At 41.9% G+C, this 26,990-nt stretch overlaps 2 protein-coding genes across 2 annotated transcripts; both read right to left on the reverse strand.

The window, feature by feature from the left end:
- Window positions 1-564: 564 nt before the first annotated feature.
- On the reverse strand, window positions 565-9,591 carry LOC138604297 (alpha-2,8-sialyltransferase 8F-like). The gene is made up of 7 exons (XM_069676194.1): window positions 9,491-9,591; window positions 7,788-7,862; window positions 6,161-6,235; window positions 4,057-4,198; window positions 1,304-1,416; window positions 1,130-1,222; window positions 565-1,042 (listed from the first exon to the last, which is right to left on the reverse strand). Exons 1-7 carry the CDS (start codon window positions 9,589-9,591, stop codon window positions 565-567), a joined length of 1,077 nt encoding a protein of 358 aa, XP_069532295.1.
- A 3,441-nt stretch (window positions 9,592-13,032) lies between these two features.
- On the reverse strand, window positions 13,033-21,228 carry LOC138604278 (alpha-2,8-sialyltransferase 8F-like). The gene is made up of 7 exons (XM_069676169.1): window positions 21,128-21,228; window positions 19,125-19,199; window positions 17,468-17,542; window positions 15,804-15,945; window positions 13,777-13,889; window positions 13,598-13,690; window positions 13,033-13,510 (listed from the first exon to the last, which is right to left on the reverse strand). The coding sequence occupies exons 1-7, from the start codon at window positions 21,226-21,228 to the stop codon at window positions 13,033-13,035; spliced, it is 1,077 nt and encodes a 358-aa protein (XP_069532270.1).
- Window positions 21,229-26,990: the final 5,762 nt, after the last annotated feature.

The following is a 26,990-nucleotide window of genomic DNA, read 5'->3' on the forward strand; positions in this document are numbered from 1 at the left end:
AACACGAGGAACGTATTCACAGGAGGAAGGACATAGACTCAATGAACTGGCACAGAAGGGTAGGAACACAGAGACTAAATACGCACAGGGTAATCAGGGACAGGTGAGACTAATCAACACAAGTGAACACAATGAGGGCAGGGCACACAATCTAAAGGGAGTGTATTTTGAAATGAGAGTGCTGTAAACGCAGTGACAAAAAACAGCTGATGCCGAGGGCATTTTTGCGCTGATGACTCTGAGCGCTGAATACGGTGGGCAGATTTGGTTTTATATACAAAATAGGCGTCGCCAGTACAAAAAACACCATTAGTGTACACAGGCCCTTATAGTGACGAAGGTTTACTGCATTTTAGTTTTAGTGTAGATGTCTTGGTATCTGTTTTGCTTGGACACATGTAATCTGTGTCATCAGCCAAAAATATGGGTCCATTCATTAAATAAAATATATTATTATATTATTAAATCATGAAGTTTTTTTATATAAAAAAAAATTAAAAGACTTCATGAGAGACTGGCTTTAAAAAAGGCACTTTTCTACTGTTCTGTAAGCTGTCCCAGGGTCTACTTTTTTCTAGGGCGACAATCTCCCAAGTGAAGCTTTAGCACTCCCTGACTGTGCAGCCGCAACAATAGGTCGAACTCAGCCGGCATGGCATGGAAATTATTTTTAGCTTTTATGTCATCGTAGTAGTGGTTTGTAAGGGTGTAGAGTCCGTGTGGGTGACTACTGAAGGGCCAGAATCCGTATAGATGCACGTTGCTGCAGAGCTCCAGTGCCAGGCTAGCCATGATGATACCGGTGCTGAGACGCACTGCACGCAGGCCTTCATCGCGCCAGAAGCCGGCCAGACTCTTAAGGTACTCAGGGTTGAAGAACACTGGCTGCATGGGCTTTCCAAAGTCCTCCATGGTGTAAGCGGCCCGCAGGCAAACAGGAGTGCAGAAGCCAAAGGAGAAGGCTGGAAGGAGCAGCAGGGAGTTGCCGTAAATACGCAGATTCTCCACAAACTGATGGCGACGCCCCGTCAGAGACCCATACCTGAAAATAAACAGCAGATGTGAAGCAACAACAGCAACAAAATAACATTTAAAGTGACAGTGCTGTCAGATTGATCCTGTCACTCACTTAGTTATGAGGATTGTTGGGTTCGCAGTTACAAGGTCAGTCTTAACGCCCACATGCCTCTCGTATCCATTTTCCAAAGGGGGTAGGTTGCACCTGAATGAGTAAAAACCAGAGATTAATCGAATTCTGTTGGTTAACATGTTTATCAGTCTCTCAGTTCACCACCTCTCTCACCTGATGACAAACTGAGCTGAATCAATCATCTCTCCACAGCCGCTGTCAGTCAGGATCCCTCCGTTCCCAACAACAGCACACGTGTCCCATGTTTTATGTGAGAAAGGATGCTCCTGGAATCACCACCAATGGAAAAAGTATTACTAAACAATCACTTATTCTGATGATAATGTCCTCCCTGTGTGAAATCTAGTGCTGGATCTCATTTGCAAATGTTTCCGCATCACTTGACATCAAAGCCCTGTAGTGTGTACCTTTAAAAGAGAGGATGTTAACTTTGCACGACTTTATGGTTATATGGTTTGCACAGTGATCACTGTGCCTGATTATTAGAAATATGTAGCAGCTGTTTCTGGCTGCTATTTTGCACCTGTGAACTACAGATAACCTTTGTCAATACACTAAAAGGGAAGAAGCTCCGCGGTTCAATGATTTACCAAATGTACTTTTAGATCCGGGAGCACCATAATTGCATATATTTTTTATACTGTTGTTTGGTTAGTTAGAGGAGATATCCCATGACACGGGCGTTGTATCCATGTTGTAACCATATCAGTGGCAGAGCATTTCACTGCAGATCAAGAAGTCCCAAGTTCAAATCTGGATGTCCCCTGGTAAATTTCAGGGGTTGGATAACTCATAATTTGATACTAATTTTGATACTCAGATCTGAACTGTGGCGTGATGATCACTTCTTGACAGTGAACATTCGATAAAATATCTCACTTCCACTTTCCAAAATTTTCAAGAGAAAGTTGTGGAAAGAGTTGGGCGTTATTAAGACCGAATACTTGTCAAGTAATTAGTGAAATTACTTTAAAAAACAAGTGCTGTGAAATTTGGTCCCTTTATTCACCATTCCCAGGTCCATCTCCTCATCATTGATACAGTTTATTATGTTCAAGGTCTTGGGTAGTTCGAGCCCATCACAGCTGGCAAGGTACACCCTGGACTGATCGCCAGTCAATCACAGGGTTGCCACATAGAGAAGAACAACCTTTCACCCTCACAATCACAATCAGGGCAATTTATAGTCACCAGTTAACCCAACAAGCACGTCTTTGGACTGTGGGAGGAAGCCGGAGTACCCACACGTGCACGGGGAGAACATGCAAATTCTACACAGAAAGGCCCCCTTCGTCTGAACCAGGATTCCAACTTGTTAAAATCTGCTAGGAAGTTGACAGTCATGGTTTTGAGCAAAATGTCTCAACTACTGAGAAGATAGATTGCTATGAGACTTGGTTCAGGATGAATTGTAAAAACTTTACAATTTAAGAACTACACGCTAAACTTTTCACCTAACATCAGCATCAGCTCATAATATTTTCTGTGTTTTATGCTAATTAGCAAATAATACCGTGCTAAAGCACTAAAATAAGATGTTGAACATGGTCAAAAAGACCTGTTAGCATTGAACAACTGAACTGTTGGCTTCTCGATAGTAAAATTTTATTTGGCATAGCGCCTTTCAAAGAGCATGGTTATAAATAAAATTAATAAGTATGGTAGTAAGAATAGACACATTATGTTATGGCAAAACAGTGAAAAAATGTTGGGATGTTGGACACACTATTAATTACCACTGCAGGGCAAATCACCTGTGCTTTGTCTACTATGCATCTGATCACACGTTGAGTGTCCCAGAACCGTAGCCACGAAAAACTAGGGGCACAAACCCTGCAGCCCAGCTGGACGTGGAGGTGTGTGGTTATGACAGAGCGACGACCTCATCATTGGCAGCAACCTACTGAGGTATCTGACCCATCGCCTGAAGATGGAGAGGGGTCTGCTGGACTTTGGCTCCCTCACACCTTGCACTGAAAATGGTCCCCAAGAACAGCTGTTGAGTTTGATGGCTGAGGTGGTCGAGGAGACAGAGGACTTCACTGACAATAAAGAAAGCCTGTCACACTGGAGCCTATGACTGAGCACTTGGTCTGGGTCAAGCTGCAGCAAGAGAGCGTGGTGTCAGCTGGAAGCACACTAATGCTGGAGCCTACAAGTTAGAGAACATGGCCAAGATCAGTCATAGTACGGACAATAGTGGCATTGCTGAGAGATGACGGCTGGCTGCCTCTGAAAGTTGTAAATCCTTCTGACAAGCTGGTAACACTGAAATGAAACGCGAAACTTGCTGATGTATACTCCTGTGTGTCAGTGGAGATTTTCAGCAATCTTGAGGTCGCCAGTGACTGCCAGCCCAGCATGTAGCAAAATGTGCAGCTGTCAAAATCCAGTCCAACCTGATGCTGAGCAAACCAAACCCTAACCCCGCAGGTCTCCTCCCTGCCTGACTATCCTTTGCCGAGGAAAGTATGCGGTCAATCTGGTCCACTACACTCAGTTTTGGACGATTTAGGATTGACTGATGTAAACACTGACTTGTGAAGTTTCTCTTGGCTGCAAAAAGAGATTGGTCAATCCCATTGCTGAGTTTTAGACCATCTCCTCTAGGACCAAGTTGGATTGCAGCAAGGCAACAGGCTGCTTGCACTGGATTCGGGTTGTTAATGAGAAACCCTTCCTACAACTACGCACAGTAGGAAAACTGACGTGACAGTTGTATTGGACGAGATGGAGGAGATGGAGTTAATGAGGAAATCATGCAGCAAGATTGCATCTCCCTTGGTGCAGCAGTTGATAAATAAAAATAAGTATGGTAGTAAGAACAGACACATTATGTTATGGCAAAACAGTGAAAAAATCTCAGCAGATGTTGAGGTAATATTCATGAGTGACACACTACATACCTTTGCAAATGTGCTGAAAATCTCTGGGGTCACCTCAAGGGTCCTCTTCTCCCCATCGTACACAATCTTATGTCCCACTGGAGTGTTAGCCTGGGTAATGATGGCCTTGTCAAAACCATTGCACTTGCTGCTCAGCTGAGACCTTTGGAAACGTAGGGACTTTGTTAAAGCATGTACAAGAGCGTCAGGAGTGTCCATTAGGACTGACAAAAGAAGAAGAGCTAACTAGATTGGCAGTTTGTATAGCTTATAAATTAAAAGCTTATTTCATATAAGAACAGCATAAAATACCCAAGAGAGCAAGAGTAGTCATGGTTCCTTCGGGTGAAGTTCCATGATCTCCATCATGTGTGATGTAAATGCAACTGGCTCAGTAGGGTGTTTCTTTGTGGGGACAGGGATGCGACACTGGGACACTCCCCAAGAGCAAGCTTAGGTCGAACATACACTGAAGGGGCTCCCCCAGTTCAGCAGAACAGGCCTTGAGCATCCTTGGACACACCTCGTCTGGGCCAGCAGCTTTTCTGTGACCTAGTCTCTTCAGCTCTCTGCTCACCTAGTCTTTGGAGATGGTATGGGGGAGGGGGTTGTATTGTCCATGGGGATGGTGGTGGTAGTGGTGGTTGGGGGGGTGTTGCATTGTGCATGGAGATGATGGTGGGAGGGGGGGTTGCATAGCCCCTGGAGGCCGCAAAGAGAGAGAACAGCTGTCTCGGTGCACCTAAGCTTCTTGCTAATTTTGGGGTGACTGTAGCGGTGCCACCTTCAGACCAAACCCCTCCTTCCTTCCCAAGAACTTAAGGAGCTCCTTCAGGTCAAGGGTCCTACAGCTGGATGCTTTTTGCCCTCCTCCCCATGCAAGGACCAAGGAGGCGAAATTGCAATGGCTCTGCCCAGTTCATATATTGGAAGCTCAGACCCCATCAGATGCACAGCTTTTCGTCTGTTTCTGGGATGGTGTAGCTAGAAAAGCCCTCTCCAAGAAACGCCTGGCAGGATGGCTTTGTGAGTGCTTCTCCCATGTCTATGTGCAGGTGAAAGAGACCCCTCCACAGTGGTTCGTGCTCACATCACATAACAGTGTCAATTACCCTTTTTAAAGCAGTGTGTGTCGAGGACATATGCATGGCAGCGTTGTGGTCTGCGCCCTTTTTGTTGAAACGGTCCTACCTCTTGGACATGTCAGGCTCCTTTTCCAGGTCTGTGCTTGCTGAAGCAATACAAGACTGGTAAAAAGAGAGTGGTGTTACTCCTGACCCCCCCCCATGGGCAGCATAGACTTATATGTTTCTGTACTCCTTAAGGATCCAGGTAAATGTGGTGTGCAGAGGGTCTTAAGACATTTTGACCCCTGCCAGGTTAGGCCATGGCTCTACCTAGTTCAGGTGTAAATACTACCTGGGGTAGCTGGGGCCTATGTCCTCGGCAGTACAGCAAACAGATACCCCTTTACAATTTAAATTTAGCATGTCGCTGCTGGTTTTTTAGACCTTAGAAGACCCACTTATAAACTGTCTCTGTTCCCATTGCCAGTGGAGTACACTCCTGCCGGTCTCTTTTCTGCTGCATCACCATCTGATGTCACAAACGTGCCAGAAACAGGGTTAGTAAACAGTGAAGATGTTACGGTGGTTAGGTCTTTATTGTATCTATTACTCATTCAGTCTATTTATCAAACTCGGCTCCGACAAATTTGGAACGATGTTCGAGGGCTTCTTAGACGGAGACAGGCGGAATTTGTAGCTAAGGTGACGAGGAGTCACAGAAGTTACGGACAGAGCATAGCATCGCGCCGGAGAAGGGTAGGAGATTAGCGTGTTGATCTAAGTTTTGTGTTCCCATCAATGCCGATCGGAGCTGAGGCGATAATTACCCGGGTCTACTGCAGAGTCATTGGAGACGATTGTAACCTTTCACATTAAGCAAAAAAGCCGGGTGTTAGCGGGTTTTTTGACCAGTGGGAAAGCGTCGTTATAAGGGGTGCATGTAGGCCAGGTCGCCTGACCTTGCCAGTCAGAGTCAATGTGGTTGGCACAATCGCTTAGTCGAGACAGGGAATTCATGCATCACGGCTAGATTTATAAATAAATTTAAAAAAATTTACCTGAATTTTAAGTAATTGTCCTCCTGCTTCTCCCAGGTTTTAGAGTAACGCTGCATTACTTTCTCAATGGCCTCCCTGTAACACAAAACATGTTAAAAATCTCAAGGCAATCGCTTCCTTAAGACAGGAGTTGGTGGAGAAGGGTAGAGGTGCTTATAGGTTATATAAGGGCTGGGTGTGGCCCTATACCATGGCTCTAGCAGCTTTAGAGACACAATATGGTCAGCTACATCACCTTGCCCTGGCAGAAATACAAACCATCTTTCCCAAAGTTCCCCCTGGTAATGCAGGTAATTTCCATAAGTTTGCAGTTAGAATGAGATACATGGTGGGTATGTTACAGTCTCTAGGACCAGAAGGGGCGGCAGAACGTGCTTGCACATCATATCTGCAACGTCTGTTAAGCAAATTCAGTATTATACATGAATCCTCAAAGTAAGTTTCCCAAAGTCTTACTTAGGGTTGTCAAAGTCAAGCGGAGTAGTGAGCATTATACACCTGGGACCTATGCAATCCTTGATGATGGCTTAGAGCACATGTTACTGCCTTCAGCAGACGAGTGTCTTGGTCTTGACGGGGCGGACAAGAAACTTACACTTCAAACAATAAGGCAAGAGACAAAGACCATGTAACGTCGGTCAGTCACCCTAAAAATAGTTGCAGCATCAAACCAAAAAGAACATATCCAATAGAAGGGGCATTTACATCCAATAAACTCTCACTGGTAACGCAGGCCTATACTATCAAGAGGCTCCAGCAACACTGTCGCTATTTCCCAACGTGCCTCTGGATGCCATTTCTAATATACAGCCTCAGATCCTAATCGGCACTGATAGTCCTCACCTCATCACACCCGTTGAACAAGTCTGCCGTTCGGTTCAAAGAGGGGACAACTAAGCTTGGTTGGGCACTCCAAGGGCCTACATCCCTAACTGGAACACAGGACACCCCAACTGCTGAGGGGTTTACGGCCTGTGGGAAAAGTGTAAGTGATGCCAAGCAAGGATGGAAGAGTTAGTAGAAGAGTTAGTAACCCTTGAACCTACAGATCCTGTCACCTAAAGAAGCTTCAGATTCACACATTTGAAGAGGCGGCTGTGAAGAATGTCAAGGCTATAGCTCCCTCCAGACAGGAGTGGGTGGAGAATGTAGGAGGAGCTTATCGTTTATACAAATAAAGCTGCCACTCCTGTTTTTTGTTTTAAACGTGTGTAAATGCTGAAGACACCTATAGATTCCTTGTTATTATAATAGATGCATAATAATGTAAGTCAATTCATGTTATATTAATTTGAATATGCACTGCAATGCGCTGGTGTCAATCTGTCAGTCCGTCCACCATTCACCTGTACCTCCATCCTTCTGCCAGTGCTCAATAAATGGTTAAATGGCTCTTGGATCCGTGTTTAAATGTGCACACCAGTTAGAGGTTCGGTGGTTCGGCAATAGTTCCAATTATTTTATTTGCACAAACTAATTTAGCTATTGTTTTTATTTTATTTTTTTACACACATCCAAATACACAACCAGGTGAGTAATCTCTGTAAAGCGCTGACAGGCCTTGATCTAACAAAGTCATGAACCTAAAGGTCACTTAAGGAGAAGCAGTGACAGTGTTTGCACTCACTTGCAGCCTTTGCAGATGTCATATTTCTTTGGGGGTCTTTTCCTCTGCGGCGCCAGTATGTGAGGGTCCACATCGCTGTGTAACAAACAAAAAACAGGACAGATGTGTTAAATGCAGAAGCCAGACAAGGGACAGATAATCTAATCAGGGCAGCAGCACAAAATTAGGGACCCTGTATTTAGACATTTACTATAAATAGTAACTTTGTGGACCGACCCTCCTCACAAAGATGCACAAAGATAGTCAACACAAAGATAACCCCCAAGTCCTAGGACCCTGAATGTAAAAGTTAAAATAGGCCCTGTTTAAAATGTTTTGTATTGTTTGTTTCACTGCAAATGTTCCTGAAGTTTGCAGATGACACCACCCTCTTTGGACTTATCTCTGGTGGGGATGAGTCCACCTACAGGTGGGAGATCTGGAGATCAGGTCCATCTGGTGACCTGGTGTGGTGAGAACAACTTAGAGCTTAATGCTCTAAAGATAGTGGAGATGGTTGTAGATTTTAGGAGGAACGCAACCACCCCCAGCCCCATCACCCTCAGTGACTCCACTTTTTTTCTCTGTGGAGTCTTTCCACTTACTGGGGACCATCATCAACATCGGCTCCCTCATTAAAAGGGACAGCAGAGGATGTACTTTTTGTGGCAGCTGAAGAAGTTTAACTTGCCAAAGACAATGATGGTGCACATCTACACCGCCATCATTGAGTCCATCCTCACCTGCTCCATCACCGTCTGGTACGCTGCTGTCACTGCCAAGGTAAAGGGAAGGCTGCAGCATATCATCCGCTCTGCGGAGAGGGTGATTGGCTGCAATCTGCCATCTCTCTAGGACCTGTACACTTCCAGGACCCTGAGGCATGCAGGTAAGATTGTGGCCCACCCCACGACATGACATTGACTCTCATCCTCAATTAACATCACATTCATATTAAGTCTTTTATTCAGATTTATGCGCTACATTAACGCACACTGGAATACATACTGTATGTTTACATTGCACTGTTCTTAATTCTATACTGTCAAACATTTGCACTACCACCATCTTGCACAAACATCCGTACAGTTGTTTAATTACACCTGTCAGTGAAGTCACACTGACGGGGGGCAGAACAGCACTTAGTTTCAGCTTCATAAACTGTGAATAAACAACCAGTGTACAAACTCACCAGCAGAGACCTTTGCTATCTAACTTATGACATTTATTAGCACTATAGGTTGTGTGCCAGTGTGTATGCTGTATCAGACTGTTTCAATGACTGTGTGACTTATAACTGACTGCAAAAGACATTGTGATACTTTGACTTATGCCGATACCATGGCACATTAACACATAAAAGTGAGTATAAACCTTTTAAAACGTGTTCTTTTAAAATGAAAAAGTGTTGTTCTCCAAATTAAATTTCTATTTTTTATGCTCGTATCTTCAGTCTTTAACAAAGCTTAGTATTGTGGTGCCCTATGAGATATAATTACACATACCTGGAGCAGAAAAAAAGGAAAACTAACGCATCTTCCAAGGCCATCTTAAAAATGAGAAAGAAGTGGACAAAACCCCAAAATCTAGATCTCCTGCAACTTTTGTCTTCCATAAATCTGCCATAAAATTAAAATTGCCCAACTCGAACGTAGAGATTGTAAACGTGTGTGTGTGTGTGTGTGTGTGTGTGTGTGTCTGTGTGTATGTAGTTCCACACTTACTTGCTGTCAAACATGTACCAGGTGAGAGTCGTCAGCAGGCTCCCCAAACACAGTACAGTGAGCAACAGAGGGAAGAGTGACTTCAAGAGCTGTCCCCTCATCTCACCTCAGACTGACCTCACACTAGACCCCCTCAGTTTCTGTCTCCCTTTTTCTCTGTCTTTGCTGAACACTCACCGGCTATCTGCTCTTTGTCAACCCTCTCTGTATTTGTTTTTTTGTTTCGTCTCCCTTATACATCTCGGTCTGTCCACTCCCACTCTCTCTCTCTCTCTCTCTCTCTCTCTCTCTCTCTCTCTCCATCTCTGTTAATCTTTTGGCTCTCTTCAGGCAAGTCCTCTTGTCTTCTCTGCACCTCTTACTTTCTTCTCTGTCCCGGTCAGCTGACATTAAAACCGATCTTTTTCTGCTCAGAATCTTTCTTCTTCAATCTTGTCTTTGAGGTAAGAAAACCCATCTTCTATCCTCTGTCGCTCCCTCTGTTTCTCTCATGTGTCCTCACAGCACTAGCAGAAACTAGTTTTGCAGTTTTTAATTCAGTGTAAATCATGTAAGAGCTCTTTATTAACAATAAGAGTGATGTATGTATGGGACAAAAATCTGGTTTTTGTAAACCTACTCTCAAAAATAAGATATGAAGCCTTTTTTGTCATTATATACAGAATACAACTAATTGCGAGTGACCCAACAAGCGGTGCTTAAAAATACATACACACAATCATTCCTATACCACGACACACACCAGTCATAAATCCATAAGACAAGAAGACAATAAAACAAGGCAGGTAAAGTTCGCTGATGTAAATTGCCAGACCCTATTGCACAAGAATATTACATATATTGCACAGATTGATTATATTATTAATAATTATTAATTAATAAATAAATGTAATTAATTAATGAATAAAATGTCATAAAGTTTTAAGTTTTTAATGCGGGTTGCAGAGTCACTGTGTGTGTTTGTTCAGAGATTGTATGGCTTTGGGAAAGAAACTGTTCAAGAGTCGTTTTTTAATTAATTTGAGATATGTATATATATATAGAAGATTTTTTACTGTTAAATATATGACAGCAATGTGACACAAATAATCTTAATTAACCAATATTTGACCCCTTTTGGACATAAATATTTTTGTATCCTCGAGTGATATTTAGATTCCTCATACCAGCGTCAACCACTAGATGGAAGCAAACCTTTGACACAGTATGTCTGGTATATCTCCAAATATTCCAAGTTATTTCTTACATTATAGTTAATTGGTGCCAAAACTAACAATACTTTAAAATGTTTTCAAACATAATTTTTTTACCAACATATCTACAACACTGTATGTACGCCACAGTAGAATCCTTTATTTTGTAATTCTTTCTCTTTTCCTCATGTCTTCATGTTTGTTCTTGCATTACCGTGTATTTTAACATCATGTTACACGTGTTTGTGTAAAGCACTCAGTAAAGCTGGTTTTGGTATGTGACATACAAATTAACTTTATTACGTCATGTCCGGTTGTAGGGAGTGAGTGACTGAGCACGTGAATGTGTGGGACGCTGAGCTCCTAAAATAATTATTTATTACTTAAACTAAGCTGGTCGTAGATCGTATGGACCTTTCGGGAGTTTTACTTTAAAGCATTAATTAAGTGGAAACGAATCTGGAATTAATCCGATGCCTAAAAACCAGGGAAGGAGACGCCAGTTGGCTCGCCTGGAATAGTTGAGAGCACTGAATATATCAAAATGGATAAAGAGACCTTAAACTTTAATGTCATACAAACTGCCTAAGAGGTCTTAAAATTGCCCATATAAATATATGTAGTATCAGGAATAATTTAAATTAAGTAACTGAATTACTTTTATCAAACAATTTACACATATTAGCAGTATCTTAAACGCATTTGGATTCTACATTTGAGGATACATCCCTCACAATACACGGATATATTATTTATGCACATGGCGGAGGGGTTGCCCTTTATATTCAAAATCACATACCTGTTAAAGTTCTGCCTGATTTAATGTATTCTGATATAGAAGTACTATGGCTACAAGTTAGTTTGAAACATCTTAAGCCAATATTAATAGGATGTTGTTACAGACTTCCTAGTGCTAATACTTGGTATTTAGATACACTTTGTGAAATATACTTTTTGGGTGATCTTAATATTGACTGGAATTCCTCTCTCTGTCCAATGAAAATGAAACTAATAAGTGCAGCTGCAGCTTGTGGGCCATCACAGGTAATTAATAAACCAACAAGGATTTGTTTAAGAGGTGATGGTACCCAAGTAGCTACCTGTATTGACCACATTTTTATAAATAGACCAGTTCTGCTCAAACTCTATATCTGAGCCAATAGGCTGTAGTGACCATAATCCTATTGCTATTGTAAGGAAAACAAAAGTCCCTAAGTCTGGTCCAAAAGTAATAATGAAAAGATCATTTAGGACTTTTAATCAGTCCAGCTATGAGGATGAGGTGAATAATGCTGATTGGTCAAAGGTATTAATACAAAAGGATCCTGAGGAGGCATTTCAAGTTTTTGATCAAATTTGAATGAAAATTGTAGACTATCATGCACCAATAAAAAAGTTCACTGTAACTGCCCATGGTTGGATAAAGAATTAAAGGAACTTATGGCAGAAAGAAATCAAGCTAAACTAACAGCAATTTCATCTAATTTTAAATCGGATTGGCAAATATACTGCAAACTAAGAAATTTTGTCACTAAATTAAATAAGAATAAAAAGAAAATGTATTATGAAAATAGATTACAGGAAGTTAAAAATAATAGTAAGCAGTTATGGAACACTTTGAACAAATTATTAAGAGGAAACTCAAAATCTACCCCATCTTATATGGAAAGTGGAGGTGAATTTTTCACCAAACCAATAGACATAGCTAATCGCCTAAATAGTTATTTCATAACCAAAGTAGACTAATTAAAAGGTGCTATACAGCCTAAGCATGCAGATCTGTCATATATATTAATAGATAAGGTCATGAAAGGTAAAACATGTAACTTTGAATTTAAGAAAGTGAGTGTCGCTAAAGTTGAACTACTTTTGATGACTTGTAAAAATAAACCACCTGGGGCTGACAATCTTGATTGCAGGCTGCTTAAGCCCATAGCCTCAATAATTGCTCCTATGATTGCACATATTATTAATCAATGTTTCAATGAAAATGTATGTCTGCATGCTTGGAAAATATCTAAAGTAATACCAATACCGAAAAATGCAAAAATGCAGTTATCTGAATCCAATAGTCGACCAACAAGTCTACTTCCAATTCTTGGTAAGATAATGGAATAAATTGTTTATGAACAGATTCAGTCTTACTTTTTCAGTAATAATTTAATCACTAACTTCCAACATGCATACAGAAGAAAATATTCAACTGCCACTGCATTGACCCAAATGGTTGATGACTGGTTTAATAACATGGAGGAGAAGAAAATAATAGGTGCAGTTATGTTAGATTTCTCTTCATGAGACTGGCTTAAAAAAGGCACTTTTCTTCTGTTCTGTCAGCTGTCCCAGGGTCTAGTTTTTTCTAGGGCGACAATCTCCCAAGTGAAGCTTTAGCACTCCCTGACTGTGCAGCCGCAACAATAGGTCGAACTCAGCCGGCATGGCATGGAAATTATTTTTAGCTTTTATGTCATCGTAGTAGTGGTTTGTAAGGGTGTAGAGTTCATGGGGGTGATTACTGAAGGGCCAGAATCCGTATAGATGCACGTTGCTGCAGAATTCCAGCGCCAGACTAGCCATCATGATGCCGGTGCTGAGGCGCACTGCTCCCAGGCCTTGGTCATGCCAGAAGACATCCAGGTTGTCAAGGTACTCAGGGTTGAAGAAGACTGTCCGTGTGGGGCTTCCAAAGTCCTCCATGGTGTAAGCGGCCCGCAGGCACACAGGAGTGTTGTCGCCATAGGAGAAGGCTGGAAGGAGCATCAGGGAGTTGCCGTAAATACGCAGATCCTCCACAAACTGACGGCGACGCCCTATCAGAGACCCGTACCTGTAAATAAACAGCAGATGTGAAGCAACAACAGCAACAAAATAACATTTAAAGTGACAGTGCGGCAAGATTAAACCTGTCAGTCACTTTTTTATGAGGATGCTTGGGTTTGCTGTCACAAGGTCGGTCTTAACGCCCACATGCTTCTCATAACCATTTTCCAAAGGGGGTAGGTTGCACCTGAAGAAACAAAAATTTCACTAGACATTAATTGATTTCTGTTGGTTAACATGTTCATCAGTCTCTCAGTAAACCACCTCTCTCACCTGATGACAAACTGAGCTGAATCAATCTTCTCTCCACAGCCGCTGTCAGTCAGGATCCCTCCGTTCCCAACAACAGCACACGTGTCCCATGTTTTATGTGAGAAAGGATGCTTCTGGAATCACCACCAATGGAAAAAGTATTACTAAACAATCACTAATACCGATGACAATGTACTCTCTATGGGAAATGTAGTGCTGGATCTCATTTGCAAATGTTTCCGCATCACTTGACTCACTCTTGGAAATCCCTGCAGTATCTACCTCCAAAATAGAGGATGTTTTCTGTTTTTCTCACATTAAGGTCAAGATAGTAGTCATCGTACCATTGACCAAAGGCTGATCAGACAATGCTATGACCCGATTCTGAGCCCTGGACAAGTGACAGCAGGGCAGTGTCATCAGTGTGAAATCTAGTATGTACTGCCAAAAGAGAGAATGTTATCTTTGTTAGAGTTAATGGTTATGGTCTGCACAGTGATCACTGTGCCTGATTATTAGAATTTATGTAGCACCAGTAGGCAATTTGTAGTGGGATGAGGGGGGATGCCATCCCCCTTGTTGACCAAAAAGCATCCCCTTTGTTAACCTGCCATCCGGGGCAATCCAATCGTAAAGAGTGATTAAATATTGTCTAAGAATTAAAATGTTAACATTTCTAGCCTCGGTACTGACCTAGGAAACTCACAGGTCAATGCATGCGCCAAAATCAGTGTCACGTGATGCTACTCAGCCAATCAAATCTGCAGCATTTCGATGCGTGTTACACGGTTGCTACTCGAATCTACACACACAGCCGGAGAAATAACTCTAGGTGAGTGAAAAAGTAATTTCCCTTGGCACACTCTAAAAAGAGATGTAGACGGCGACAACAAAGATTTTCATTAAGAATGGACACACTTTCCCATGTTTGCTCCATCGGTTTTTGGTCCGGAGTTGATTTTAATGTACTGTAGTGGAATGGAACCTTAGTTGTAGTTTAAATTGTGGGAGGCATATGACGACGTTGTCATGTCAACCGTTGTATTCAGTGTTCACCTAGATGTCTGCAATGGAATACTATGAATAGTGTGCAAAAGGCTCAGGTGGCAGGAGGACAGGTGGACAGTGACGTTGGACCCGTTTTGCGCACGGCTTGCACTGGCTCAAGAGTGGCAGTTTGTTTTTTGGTAAAGTTGGACGTTTAACGGAAGCTATGTTTCAGTTTAACAGTTTGTGTGCGTTCATGACCGACCACAAGTAAGTGTTAATGTGTGTATTCATTGTAAAAGGCAATAGTTTCTGTTAGCAATTTATGGTCATAATATTGTGAGATGTATGTTAATTGTAGATGGCATAATGAAAGCTGTAAATCCTTCTGACAAGCTGGTAACACTGAAATGAAACGCTAAACTTGCTGATGTATATTCCTGTGTGTCAGTGGAGATTTTCAGCAATCTTGAGGTCGCCAGTGACTGCCAGCCCTGCATGTAGCAAAACGGGCAGCTGTCAACATCCAGTCCTTCCTGATGCTGAGCAAACCAAAGCCTAACCACGCAGGTCTCCTCCCTGCCTGACTATCCTTTGCCGAGGAAAGTATGCGGTCAATCTGGTCCACTACACTCAGTTTTGGACGATTTAGGATTGACTGATGTAAACACTGACTTGTGAAGTTTCTCTTGGCTGCAAAAAGAGATTGGTCAATCCCATTGCTGAGTTTTAGACCATCTCCTCTAGAACCAAGTTGGATTGCGGCAAGACAACAGGCTGCTTGCACTGGATTCGGGTTGTTGTTGAGAAACCCTTCCAACTGGCATGCTGGCCAGTGCCACCCACACAGTAGGGAAAACTGACATGACTGTTGTGTAGGACGAGATGGAGAGGGACATAATAAGGAAATCATGCAGCGTGTTTGCATCTCCCTTGGTGCAGCAGTTGATAAATAAAAATAATAAGTATGGTAGTAAGAATAGACACATTATGTTATGGCAAAACAGTGAAAACATCTCAGCAGATGTTGAGGTAATATTCATGAGTGACACACTACAGACCTTTGCAAATGTGCTGAAAATCTCTGGGGTTACCTCAAGGGTCCTCTTCTCCCCATCGTACACAATCTTATGTCCCACCGGAGTGTTAGCCTGGGTAATGATGGCCTTGTCAAAACCATTACACTTGCTGCTCAGCTGAGATCTTTGGAAACGAAAGGACTTTGTTAAAGCATGTACAAGAGCGTCAGGAGTGTCGATTAGGACTGACAAAATAAGAAGAGCTAACTACACTGAACAAAAATATAAACGCAACACTTTTGTTTTTGCTCCCATTTTTCATGAGACTTTTTCACTGTACGCAAAAGGCCTATTTCTCTCAAATATTGTTCACAAATTTGTCGAAATCTGTGTTAGTGAGAACTTCTCCTTTGCCAAGATAATCCATCCACCTCACAGGTGTGGCATATCAAGAAGCTGATTAGACAGCATGATTATTGTACAGGTGTGCCTTAGGCTGGCCACAATAAAAGTAGGCGAAATTGCAATGGCTCTGCCCAGTTCATATATTGGACGCTCAGACCCCATCAGATGCACAGCTTTTCGTCTGTTTCTGGGATGGTGTAGCTAGAAAAGCCCTCTCCAAGAAACGCCTGGCAGGATGGCTTTGCGAGTGCTTCTCCCAAGTCTATGTGCAGGTGAAAGAGACCCCCCCACAGTGGTTCGTGCACACATGGGAGGACATATGTATGGCAGCGTTGTGGTCTGCGCCCTTTTTGTTGAAACGGTCCTACCTCTTGGACATGTCAGGCTCCTTTTCCAGGTCCGTGCTTGCTGAAGCAATACAAGACTGGTAAAAAGGGAGTGGTGTTACTCCTGATCCCCCCCATGGGCAGCATAGACTTACATGTTTCTGTACTCCTTAAGGATCCAGGTAAATGTGGTGTGCAGAGGGTCTTAAGACATTTTGACCCCTGCCAGGTTAGGCCATGGCTCTACCTAGTTCAGTTTTAAATACTACCTGGGGTAGCTGGAGCCCCAGTCCTCGGCAGAACAGCCAACATATACCCCTTTCCAATTTAAATTTAGCATGTCGCTGCTGGTTTTTTAGACCCGAGAAGACCCACTTATAAACTGTCTCTGTTCTCATTGCCAGTGGAGTACACTCCTGCCGGTCTTTTTTCTGCTGCATCACCATCTGACGTCACAAACGTGCCAGAAACAGGGTTAGTAAACAGTGAAGATGTTACGGTGGTTAGGTCTTTATTGTATCTATTACTCATTCAGTCTATGTATCAAACTCTGCGCCGACAAATTTGGAACGATGTTCGAGGGCTTCTTGGACGGAGACAGGCGGAATTTGAGGCTGAGATGACGAGGAGTCGCAGAAGTTACGGACAGAGCATAGCATCGCGCCGGAGAAGGGTAGGAGATTAGCGTGTTGACCCGGGTTTTGTGTTCCCATCAATGCCGATCGGAGCTGAGGCGATAATTACCCGGGTCTAGTGCAGAGTCATTTGAGCCGATTGTAACCTTTCACATTAAGCAAAAAAGCCAGGTGTTAGCGGATTTTTTGACCAGTGGGAAAGCGGCTTTATAAGGGGTGTAGGTAGGCCAGGTCGCCTGACCTTGCCAGTCAGGGTCAATATAGTTGGCACGATCGCTTAGTCGAGACAGGGAATTCATGCATCATGGCTAGATTTATAAATAAATAAACATTTTTTTACCTGAATTTTAAGTAATTGTCCTCCTGCTTCTCCCAGGTTTTAGAGTAACGCTGCATTACTTTCTCAATGGCCTCCCTGTAACACAAAACATGTTAAGAATCTCAAGGCAATCGCTTCCTCAAGACAGGAGTTAGTGGAGAAGGGTAGAGGTGCGTGCTTATAGGTTATATAAGGGCTGGGTGTGGCCCTATACAATGGCTCTAGCAGCTTTAGAGACACAATATGGTCAGCTACATCACCTTGCCCTGGCAGAAATACAAACCATCTTTCCCAAAGTTCCCCCTGGTGATGCAGGTAATTTCCATAAGTTTGCAGTTAGAATGAGATACATGGTGGGTATGTTACAGTCTCTAGGACCAGGAGGGGCGGCAGAACGTGCTTGCACATCAGCATCGCTGTTAAGCAAATTCAGTATTATACATGAATCCTCAAAGTAAGTCTCCCAAAGTCTTACTTAGGGTTGTCAAAGTCAAGCTGAGTAGTGAGCATTATACACTTGAGACCTATGCAATCCTTGATGATGGCTTAGAGCACATGTTACTGCCTTCAGCAGACGAGTGCCTTGGTCTTGACGGGGCGGGCAAGAAACTTACACTTCAAACAATAAGGCAAGAGACAAAGACCATGTAACGTTGGTCAGTCACCCTAAAAATTGCTGCAGCATCAAACCAAAAAGAACATATCCAATAGAAGGGGCATTTACATCCAATAAACTCTCACTGGTAACGCAGGCCTATACTATCAAGAGGCTCCAGCAACACTGTCGCTATTTCCCAACGTGCCTCTGGATGCCATTTCTAATATACAGCCTCAGATCCTAATCGGCACTGATAGTCCTCAGCTCATCACACCTGTTGAACAAGTCTCCCATTCGGTTCAAAGAGGGGACAACTAAGCTTGGTTGGGCACTCCAAGGACCTACATCCCTAACTGGAACACAGGACACCCCAACTGCTGAGGGGTTTATGGCCTGTGGGAAAAGTGTAAGTGATGCCAAGAAAGGATGGAAGAGTTAGTAGAAGAGTTAGTAACCCTTGAACCTACAGATCCCGTCACCTAAAGAAGCTTCAGATTCACACATTTGAAGAGGCGGCTGTGAAGAATGTCAAGGCTATAGCTCCCTCCAGACAGGAGTGGGTGGAGAATGTAGGAGGAGCTTATCATTTATACAAATAAAGCTGCCACTCCTGTTTTTTGTTTTAAACTTGTGTAAATGCTGAAGACACCTATAGATTCCTTGTTTATTATAATAGATGCATAATAATGTAAGTCAATTTATGTTATATTAATTTGAATATGCACTGCAATGCGCTGGTTTATTTTCATTTATTGTACAGAAAGTCATCCATCTGTCAGTCCGTCCACCATTCACCTGTACCTCCATCCTTCTGCCAGTGCTCAATAAATGGTTAAATGGCTCTTGGATCCGTGTTTAAATGTGCACACCAGTTAGAGGTTCGGTGGTTCAGCAATAGCTCCAATTATGTTATTTGCACAAGCTAATTTAGTTATTGTTTTTTTACACACATACAGTATACACACATCCAAATACACAACCAGGTGAGTAATCTCTGTAAAGCGCTGACAGGCCTTGATCTGACAAAGTCATGAACCTAAAGGTCACTTAAGGAGAAGCAGTGACAGTGTTTGCACTCACTTGCAGCCTTTGCAGATGTCATATTTCTTTGGGGGTCTTTTCCTCTGCGGCGCCAGTATGCGAGGGTCCACATCGCTGTGTAACAAACAAAAAACAGGACAGATGTGTTAAATGCAGAAGCCAGACAAGGGACAGATAATCTAATCAGGGCAGCAGCACAAAATTAGTGACCCTGTATTTAGACATTCACTATAAATAGTAACTTTGTGGACAGACCCTCCTCACAAAGATAGTCAACACAAAGATAACCCCCAAGTCCTAGGACCCTGAATGTAAAAGTTATAATAGGCCCTGATTAAAATTTTTTGTATTGTTTGTTTCACTGCAAATGTTCCTGAAGTTCGCAGATGACACCACCCTCTTTGGACTTATCTCTGGTGGGGATGAGTCCACCTACAGGTGGGAGATTGACCATCTGGTGACTTGGTGTGGTGAGAACAACTTTAGGAGGAACGCAGCCACCCCCAGCCCCATCACCCTCAGTGACTCCACTGTTTTCTCTGTGGAGTCTTTCCACTTACTGGGGACCATCATCAGCCAGGACCTCAACTGGGAGCTGAACCTCGGCTCCCTCATTTAAAAGGGACAGCAGAGGATGTACTTTCTGCGGCAGCTGAAGAAGTTTAACTTGCCAAAGACAATGATGGCACATCTACACCGCCATCATTGAGTCCATCCTCACCTGCTCCATCACCATCTGGTACGCTGCTGTCACTGCCAAGGTAAAGGGCGGGCTGCAGCATATCATCCGCTCTGCGGAGAGGGTGATTGGCTGCAATCTGCCATCTCTCTAGGACCTGTACACTTCCAGGACCCTGAGGCATGCAGGTAAGATTGTGGCCCATCCCTCTCACCCCAGTCCCAGTCTCTTTGAGACCCTCCCCTCCAGCAAGAGGTTGTGGTCCATCAGGACCAAAACATCACGACACGTCACGGAACAGTTTCTTCCCCTCTGCTGCCAGCCTCGTCAACAAGGCCCCGGCCCCACCCCATCCCACGACATGACATGGACTCTCATCCTCAATTAACATCACATTCATGTTAAGTCTTAATTCAGAATTATGCGCTACATTAACACACACTGGAATACATACTGTATGTTTACATTGCACTGTTTTTAATTCTATACTGTCAAACATTTGCACTACCACCATCTTGCACAAACATCCATACAGTTCTTTAATTACACCTGTCAGTGAAGTCACTGACGGGGGGCAGAACAGCACTTAGTTTCAGCTTCATAAACTGTGAATAAACAACCAGTGTACAAACTCACCAGCAGAGACCTTTGCTATCTGACTTATGACATTTATTAGCACTATAGGTTGTGTGCCAGTTTGTATGCTGTATCAGACTTTTTCAATGACTGTGTGACTTATAACTGACTGCAAAAGACATTGTGATACTTTGACTTATGCCGATACCATGGCACATTAACACATAAAAGTGAGTATAAACCTTTTAAAACGTGTTCTTTGAAAATGAAAAAGTGATGTTTCTCCAAATTAAATTTCTATTTTTTATGCTCGTATCTTCAGTCTTTAACAAAGCTTAGTATTGTGGTGCCCTATGAGATATAATTACACATACCTGGAGCAGTAAAAAAGGAAAACTAACGCATCTTCCAAGGCCATCTAGCAACGAGAAAGAAGTGGACAAAACCCCCAAATCTAGATCTCCTGCAACTTTTGTCTTCCATAAATCTGCCATAAAATTACCAATAACCAAGCTTAGTATTGTGGTGCCCTATGAGATATATTCACGCATACCTGGAGCAGAAAAAAGGAAAACGGAGTGCTAAATCAACTTTGCATCTCCTGCAACTTTTGTCATCCATACATCTGCTATAACACTAAAACTTGCCCAACTGTAATGTAGAGATTGTAAATGTGTGTGTGGGTGTGTGTGTGGGTGTGTGTGTGTGTGTGTGTGTGTGTGTGTGTGTGTGTGTGTGTGTGTGTGTGTGTGTGTGTGTGTCTGTGTGTATGTAGTTCCACACTTACTTGCTGTCAAACATGTACCAGGTGAGAGTCGTCAGCAGGCTCCCCAAACACAGTACAGTGAGCAACAGAGGGAAGAGTGACTTCAAGAGCTGTCCCCTCATCTCACCTCAGACTGACCTCACACTAGACCCCCTCAGTTTCTGTGTCCCTTTTTCTCTGTCTTTGCTGAACACTCACCGGCTATCTGCTCTTTGTCAACCCTCTCTGTATTTAGTTTTTTGTTTCGTCTTCCTTATACATCTCGGTCTGTCCACTCCCACTCTCTCTCTCTCTCTCTCTCTGTCTCTCTCTGTTAATCTTTTAGCTCTCTTCAGGCAAGTCCTCTTGTCTTCTCTGCACCTCCTTTCTTCTCTGTCCCGGTCAGCTGAGATTAAAACAGATCTTTTTCTGCTCAGCATCTTTCTTCTTCAATCTTGTCTCTGAGGTAAGAAAACCCATCTTCTTTCCTCTGTCTCTCCCTCTTTTTCTCTCGTGTGTCCTCACAGCACAATACTCCACTGAAGTCCCAAAGCTGGAGCTGTGGTGGAAATATGCAGACAACAGTCAGAACTCATGAATAAACACACAAAGCATTTGATGGATTTTAAGATCAGTATATTGTATACAATATATGATGAGAGAATACCAGATTATGCCCTGTCTCTCTGTATTTAGAGGACAAGACACTGACTGTTATAGAACACATAGCACATGATTCATCATCACTTCCTCATTCACTGCCATATGCAAAACTATCACAGGTTAAGTCAGGTTCTTATATGACTGGGAGATAAGCAAGGAGCATGAACTAAGGCAGTAGTATCAAGTATCAATTACCTTTTCAGTATGTTGTGTTATTGGATTAAAATTATTGATGCATCAATTTGTACATCTCTTTGCTTGTAAATAAGTACATTATCTTAAGCTGCAACAATATATCATAACATATTCGGTGATTGTTTTAAATTATTTATCTGATCTGTAATGTGACTAAAGTTATTAAACATATGTAGTGCAGTAAAAACTGCATTATTTGCATTATTTTTAAGAAAAGAGGGGAAGAAAAGGGAAACACTGAAGAACATCATGGTGAGAATAAAACTTCCTTCAGCTCCGTCTCATGGTTTCATTCTCTCAGAAACTTTGTTGTAAGTGAAACTAGTTTTGCAGGATTATGTGTGTGTCCATGACTTGCAAACGTCAAGTTTTTATCTTGAAGGTTAAATGCGCAAACCAGCAGCAGAAATACAATGACCTCAAACCAGGAAGTACTTTTTAATTCAGTGTAAATCATGTAAGAGCTCTTTATTAACAATAAGAGTGATGTATGTATGGGACAAAAATCTGGTTTTTGTAAACCTGCTCTCAAAAATAAGATATGAAGCCTTTTTTGTCATTATATACAGAATACAACTAATTGCGAGTGACCCTACAAGCGGTGCTTAAAAATACATACACACAATCATTCCTATACCACGACCACACCAGTCATAAATCCATAAGACAAGAAGACAATTAAACAAGGCAGGTAAAGTTCACTGATGTAAATTGCCAGACCCTATTGCACAAGAATATTACATATATTGCACAGATTAATTAATATTATTAATAATTATAAATCAATAAATAAATAAAATTAATTAATGAATAAAATGTCATAAAGTTTTAAGTTTTTAATGTGGGTTGCAGAGTCACTGTGTGTGTTTGTTCAGCGATTGTATGGCTTTGGGAAAGAAACTGTTCAAGAGTCGTGTTTGAATTATTTTGATAATACATTTTAATAGATTAATAAAAAAAACAAGATATCATTACTGTTAAATATATGACAGCAATGTGACACAAATAATCTAAATTAACCAATATTTGACCCCTTTTGGACATAAATATTTTTGTATCCTCGACTGATATTTAGATTCCTCATACCAGCTACAACCACTAGATGGAAGTATGTCTGGTATATCTCCAAATATTCCAAGTCATTTCTTACATTATAGTTAATTGGTGCCAAAACTAACAATATTTTAAAAAAAATTTACCGACATATACGCCACAGTAGAATCCTTTATTTTGTAATTCTTTCTCTTTTCCTCATGTCTTCATGTTTGTTACCGTGTATTTTAACATCATGTTACACGTGTTTGTGTAAAGCACTCAGTAAAGCTGGTTTTGGTATGTGACATACAAATTCACTTTATTACTTTAAGGAAGGTTATTTGTTTTTTTACTATTGTACTCAAATTACAAATGTTTTTTTTTCCCCTAAACAGCATCAAAGTTTGAGCTACGTGCTCTTTCATGAAGTTAGTGTACTTTTGCCTCTTTCTTCATTCACATAACTTCTCAGTTGAGCTGAGTTGAACGGAGATGCAGACAGAGCTAAAAGAGTGAATATTGGACTTTAATTTGCCGGGCAGTTGGTTCTCAACTGGTCTAACCATAGGACCCACCAGCTCATCAGCTCATATTGACAAGGAGGCCAGCGCATTTTTACAGGAAGAAAATAGATGAAAATAAATTGAGTAATATCACTTTAAATGTATTTAAAGGGAGGTAGCTATATTGACAGAAAGGGTAGATCATATGGACAAGGAGGGTAGCTGATTTTGACAAGTAGAAAATAGATGAAAATTTAGTTACACCACTTTAAATGAATCAAAGTAAGGTAGCTCATACTGACAGTTAGGGTAGCTCATATTGACAACCAGGGTAGCTTATTTTGACTAGTAGAAAATAGATGAAAATTGAGTGATATCACTTTAAATGTAATCAAATGTAAGGTAGGTCATTTTGACAGGTAACGTAGCTCATATTGAAAGAGAGGGTCGCTCATTTTGACGGGTAATAAATTAATGAAAATTGAGTAATACCACTTTAAATGCAGTAAATGAATTAAGTAATTTAAATGAAGTGATGTAGCTCATCCGGACAGTTGGGGGATCTGACAAATCAGTATCATTACACTGCTTCTTGGTTGATGAGAAATTAAAAAGACAAAATAATATCTGGCCATATTTCAAGGTCAAACAAAATATTAAATAAGCCATTACCCACTATCAGATAACAACTAACGTTAGTATTGAGCCACTTACTGGCATATATTACTGTTAGCTAGGAAGTGGCTGCAGGCTTAAGTTACCTTTTGGTATTGTTACACAACACAATTAGGAAAGGCATACATTTCTAGCCAACATAACCTTAGCTAGACATTTACTTCCTTGCTAAGTTATGTTAAGTTAAGACAGTTTATGTTACCCTTTAATAGTGTTGAGCAATGAAATAGAACAGAGGTGTAAGTTCCTAGCTAACACGGTAATGACAAGGTTTTAATCTCCTCTATGATTTTCTGATTGATTACGTTAGATTTCATATCTGGCCACGAGGAGCGGGGCGCCCGCTACTTTATTTTTCTGCATGGAAGGTGACAACCCTAGTTATCAATTGTGTTTTACCTTGAGATATGTCTCGATGCCCCTCTGGATTTTTATTATCCAGTTGCTTTTAAAGATAATTACTTGGCCATGATATAATATGGATTATCAGAGACTTACAGCCTATAGTATGGTAGTACAACTTTAAACCAGTATTTGAGCTTCCAACCCTGAGCAGAGGAAAATGGCCGACCTGTGACTGAACTAACTGAGGAAATTATTACCAACGAGAGGTTATTAGGCATTGCGACTTGGCTTCCTTTGTCTTTGTACCATCACAGGATTGCTCGAGTGTTTCTGATTGGTTTGCTCACCTCTGGGCTCCACTACTGTTCATCAAGCCAGCCAGCAACAACAGACAGCCATAAACCTCAAGAAGGTCTTCTGTCAGTTGCTGTACAAGACCAGAGATTGACACTGGCTGCACTGACGCCGCTCTGTCAGCAATAAGCCACAGGTGATTTACTCAGAGTTTCCCTGTCAGCGTCACTCTCTCTGCCTAGAGGCCAATCAGCTCTCATTAAATCCTTCCTCAGTGAGCAAAGTTTGTCAAGTATTCACTTTCCTCTGCTTAAGACAAGGAAACAACCTGAAGTTTAAATGGATAACACACAGCTGGTGCTTTACAGTTAGAGCCAAATGAGGCCACTAGAGGGCGACTTCCTGTCAAAGGAGGCAGCCTTTCAGAGTGTGTGGAAGGTGGAGATCAATCAATCAATTTATTATAAGTGCAAAATCACCATGGTACATGGTCTCAATACACTTTACAATAAAATCAAGTACAATAATAACAAACAATAAAACAATATTAAAACACCACAGGAATATGATAAAACAGTTAAGAATTAGTTTAAACCAAAATATTGAGTAAAGAGGTATGTTTTAAGACGGGACTTAAAAGTTGCAGTGGATGTAGCTTCTTTGATACCTAGTGGGAGGCCATTCCATAGAAAAGGAGCACGGTAGGAGAAGGCCCTGCCACCAGCTGACTTTTTATTGATTGGTGGGATGACAAGGAGGTTCGAACTAAGAGAACGAAGAGGACGCGGCGGAATGTAGGGAGAAAGTAGTTCAGTTAAATAAGATGGTGCAAGTCCATTTAATGCCTTATAAGTTAAGAGAAGAACTTTAAAATCGGCTCTAGCCTGAATGGGCAGCCAATGTAATGATGCCAGGACAGGAGTTATGTGACAGAACCTACTTGTTTTTGTTAAAAGTCTGGCGGCTGAATTTTGCACAAGCTGAAGGCTCCTAGTAGTACAGATGGGGAGGCCAGAAAAAAGGACATTACAGTAATCTAAACGGGAAGACACAAGGGCATGGAGAACCACCTCGGCGCTACGCCAGGACAGAGCAGGGCGGATTTTAGCAATGTTACGCAGGTGAAAGAAAGCCGTCCTGGTGATTTCCTTGATGTGAGTCTGGAAAGTCAGGGTTGGATCAAAAATAACACCTAGGTTTCTAATGTGCGTGCTTTCAGAGATTGAACAATCTCATTGAACATCAATATTAAGACAAAGACTCTCAGAGAAGTACTTATAGTTATTAGGCTTAATCACCAGCAAATCAGTCTTTGTAGTATTAAGCATGAGAAAGTTTTGACTCATCCAGATCTTGATTCGGCTTACACATGTTTCCAGATTTTGTATTTGAGAGGGGTCATTAGGCTGTAGTGGGATGTATAGCTGTGTGTCATCAGCATAGAAATGGAACTGTATACCATATTCGGCAATTATCCTACCTAGAGGGAGCATGTAAATACAAAACAGCAGAGGCCCCAGGACAGACCCCTGAGGCACACCAGCGGTAACCGTAGAGCATTCTGACAAAGAGTTATTGAAACTAACACATTGGGTTCTACTAGATAAGTAGGACTGGAACCATGAGAGCGCCAGCCCGTGAATACCAACGTAATGCTCCAGTCGGTGTAGAAGCACACAATGATCTACGGTATCGAAGGCCGAACTTAAGTCAAGAATTAAAAGTAAGGAGGCTGATCCAGAGTCAGCAGTGACAAGTAGGTCATTAACTACTCTAGTTAGGGCAGTCTCAGTAGAGTGGCAGGAGCGGAAACCAGACTGAAAATTGTCAAAGAGATATTGGCAGAAAGGTGGACAGTCAGTTGATCAGCAACAATTCTCTCAAGTATTTTAGATAAGAAAGGGAGAGTGGAGACAGGTCGATAATTGGCAAGAACCAGTGGATCGCTATTGGGTTTCTTGAGGAGTGGTTTAATGATAGCAGATTTATAGGTTAAGGGGACACACCCCTCAGAGAGGGAAGTGTTCAAGATGGCACGTATGGGGGCATTCAGAATAGGAAAGAGTTCCTTAAGGAGGTCAGAAGGGATGGGATCTAGTGAACACGTTGTTGGCTTTGAGGCGGCAACCATTGAGGCCAAGGCCTCAGCAGAAATGGGTTTGAACTGAGAGAGTGAACTCGTGGACCAGGACACA

The sequence above is a fragment of the Semicossyphus pulcher genome, unplaced genomic scaffold (genome assembly GCF_022749685.1).
Source record: "Semicossyphus pulcher isolate SPU_LCO1_2020_fin unplaced genomic scaffold, fSemPul1.0.p SCAF_25, whole genome shotgun sequence".
Taxonomy (NCBI): domain Eukaryota; kingdom Metazoa; phylum Chordata; class Actinopteri; order Labriformes; family Labridae; genus Semicossyphus; species Semicossyphus pulcher.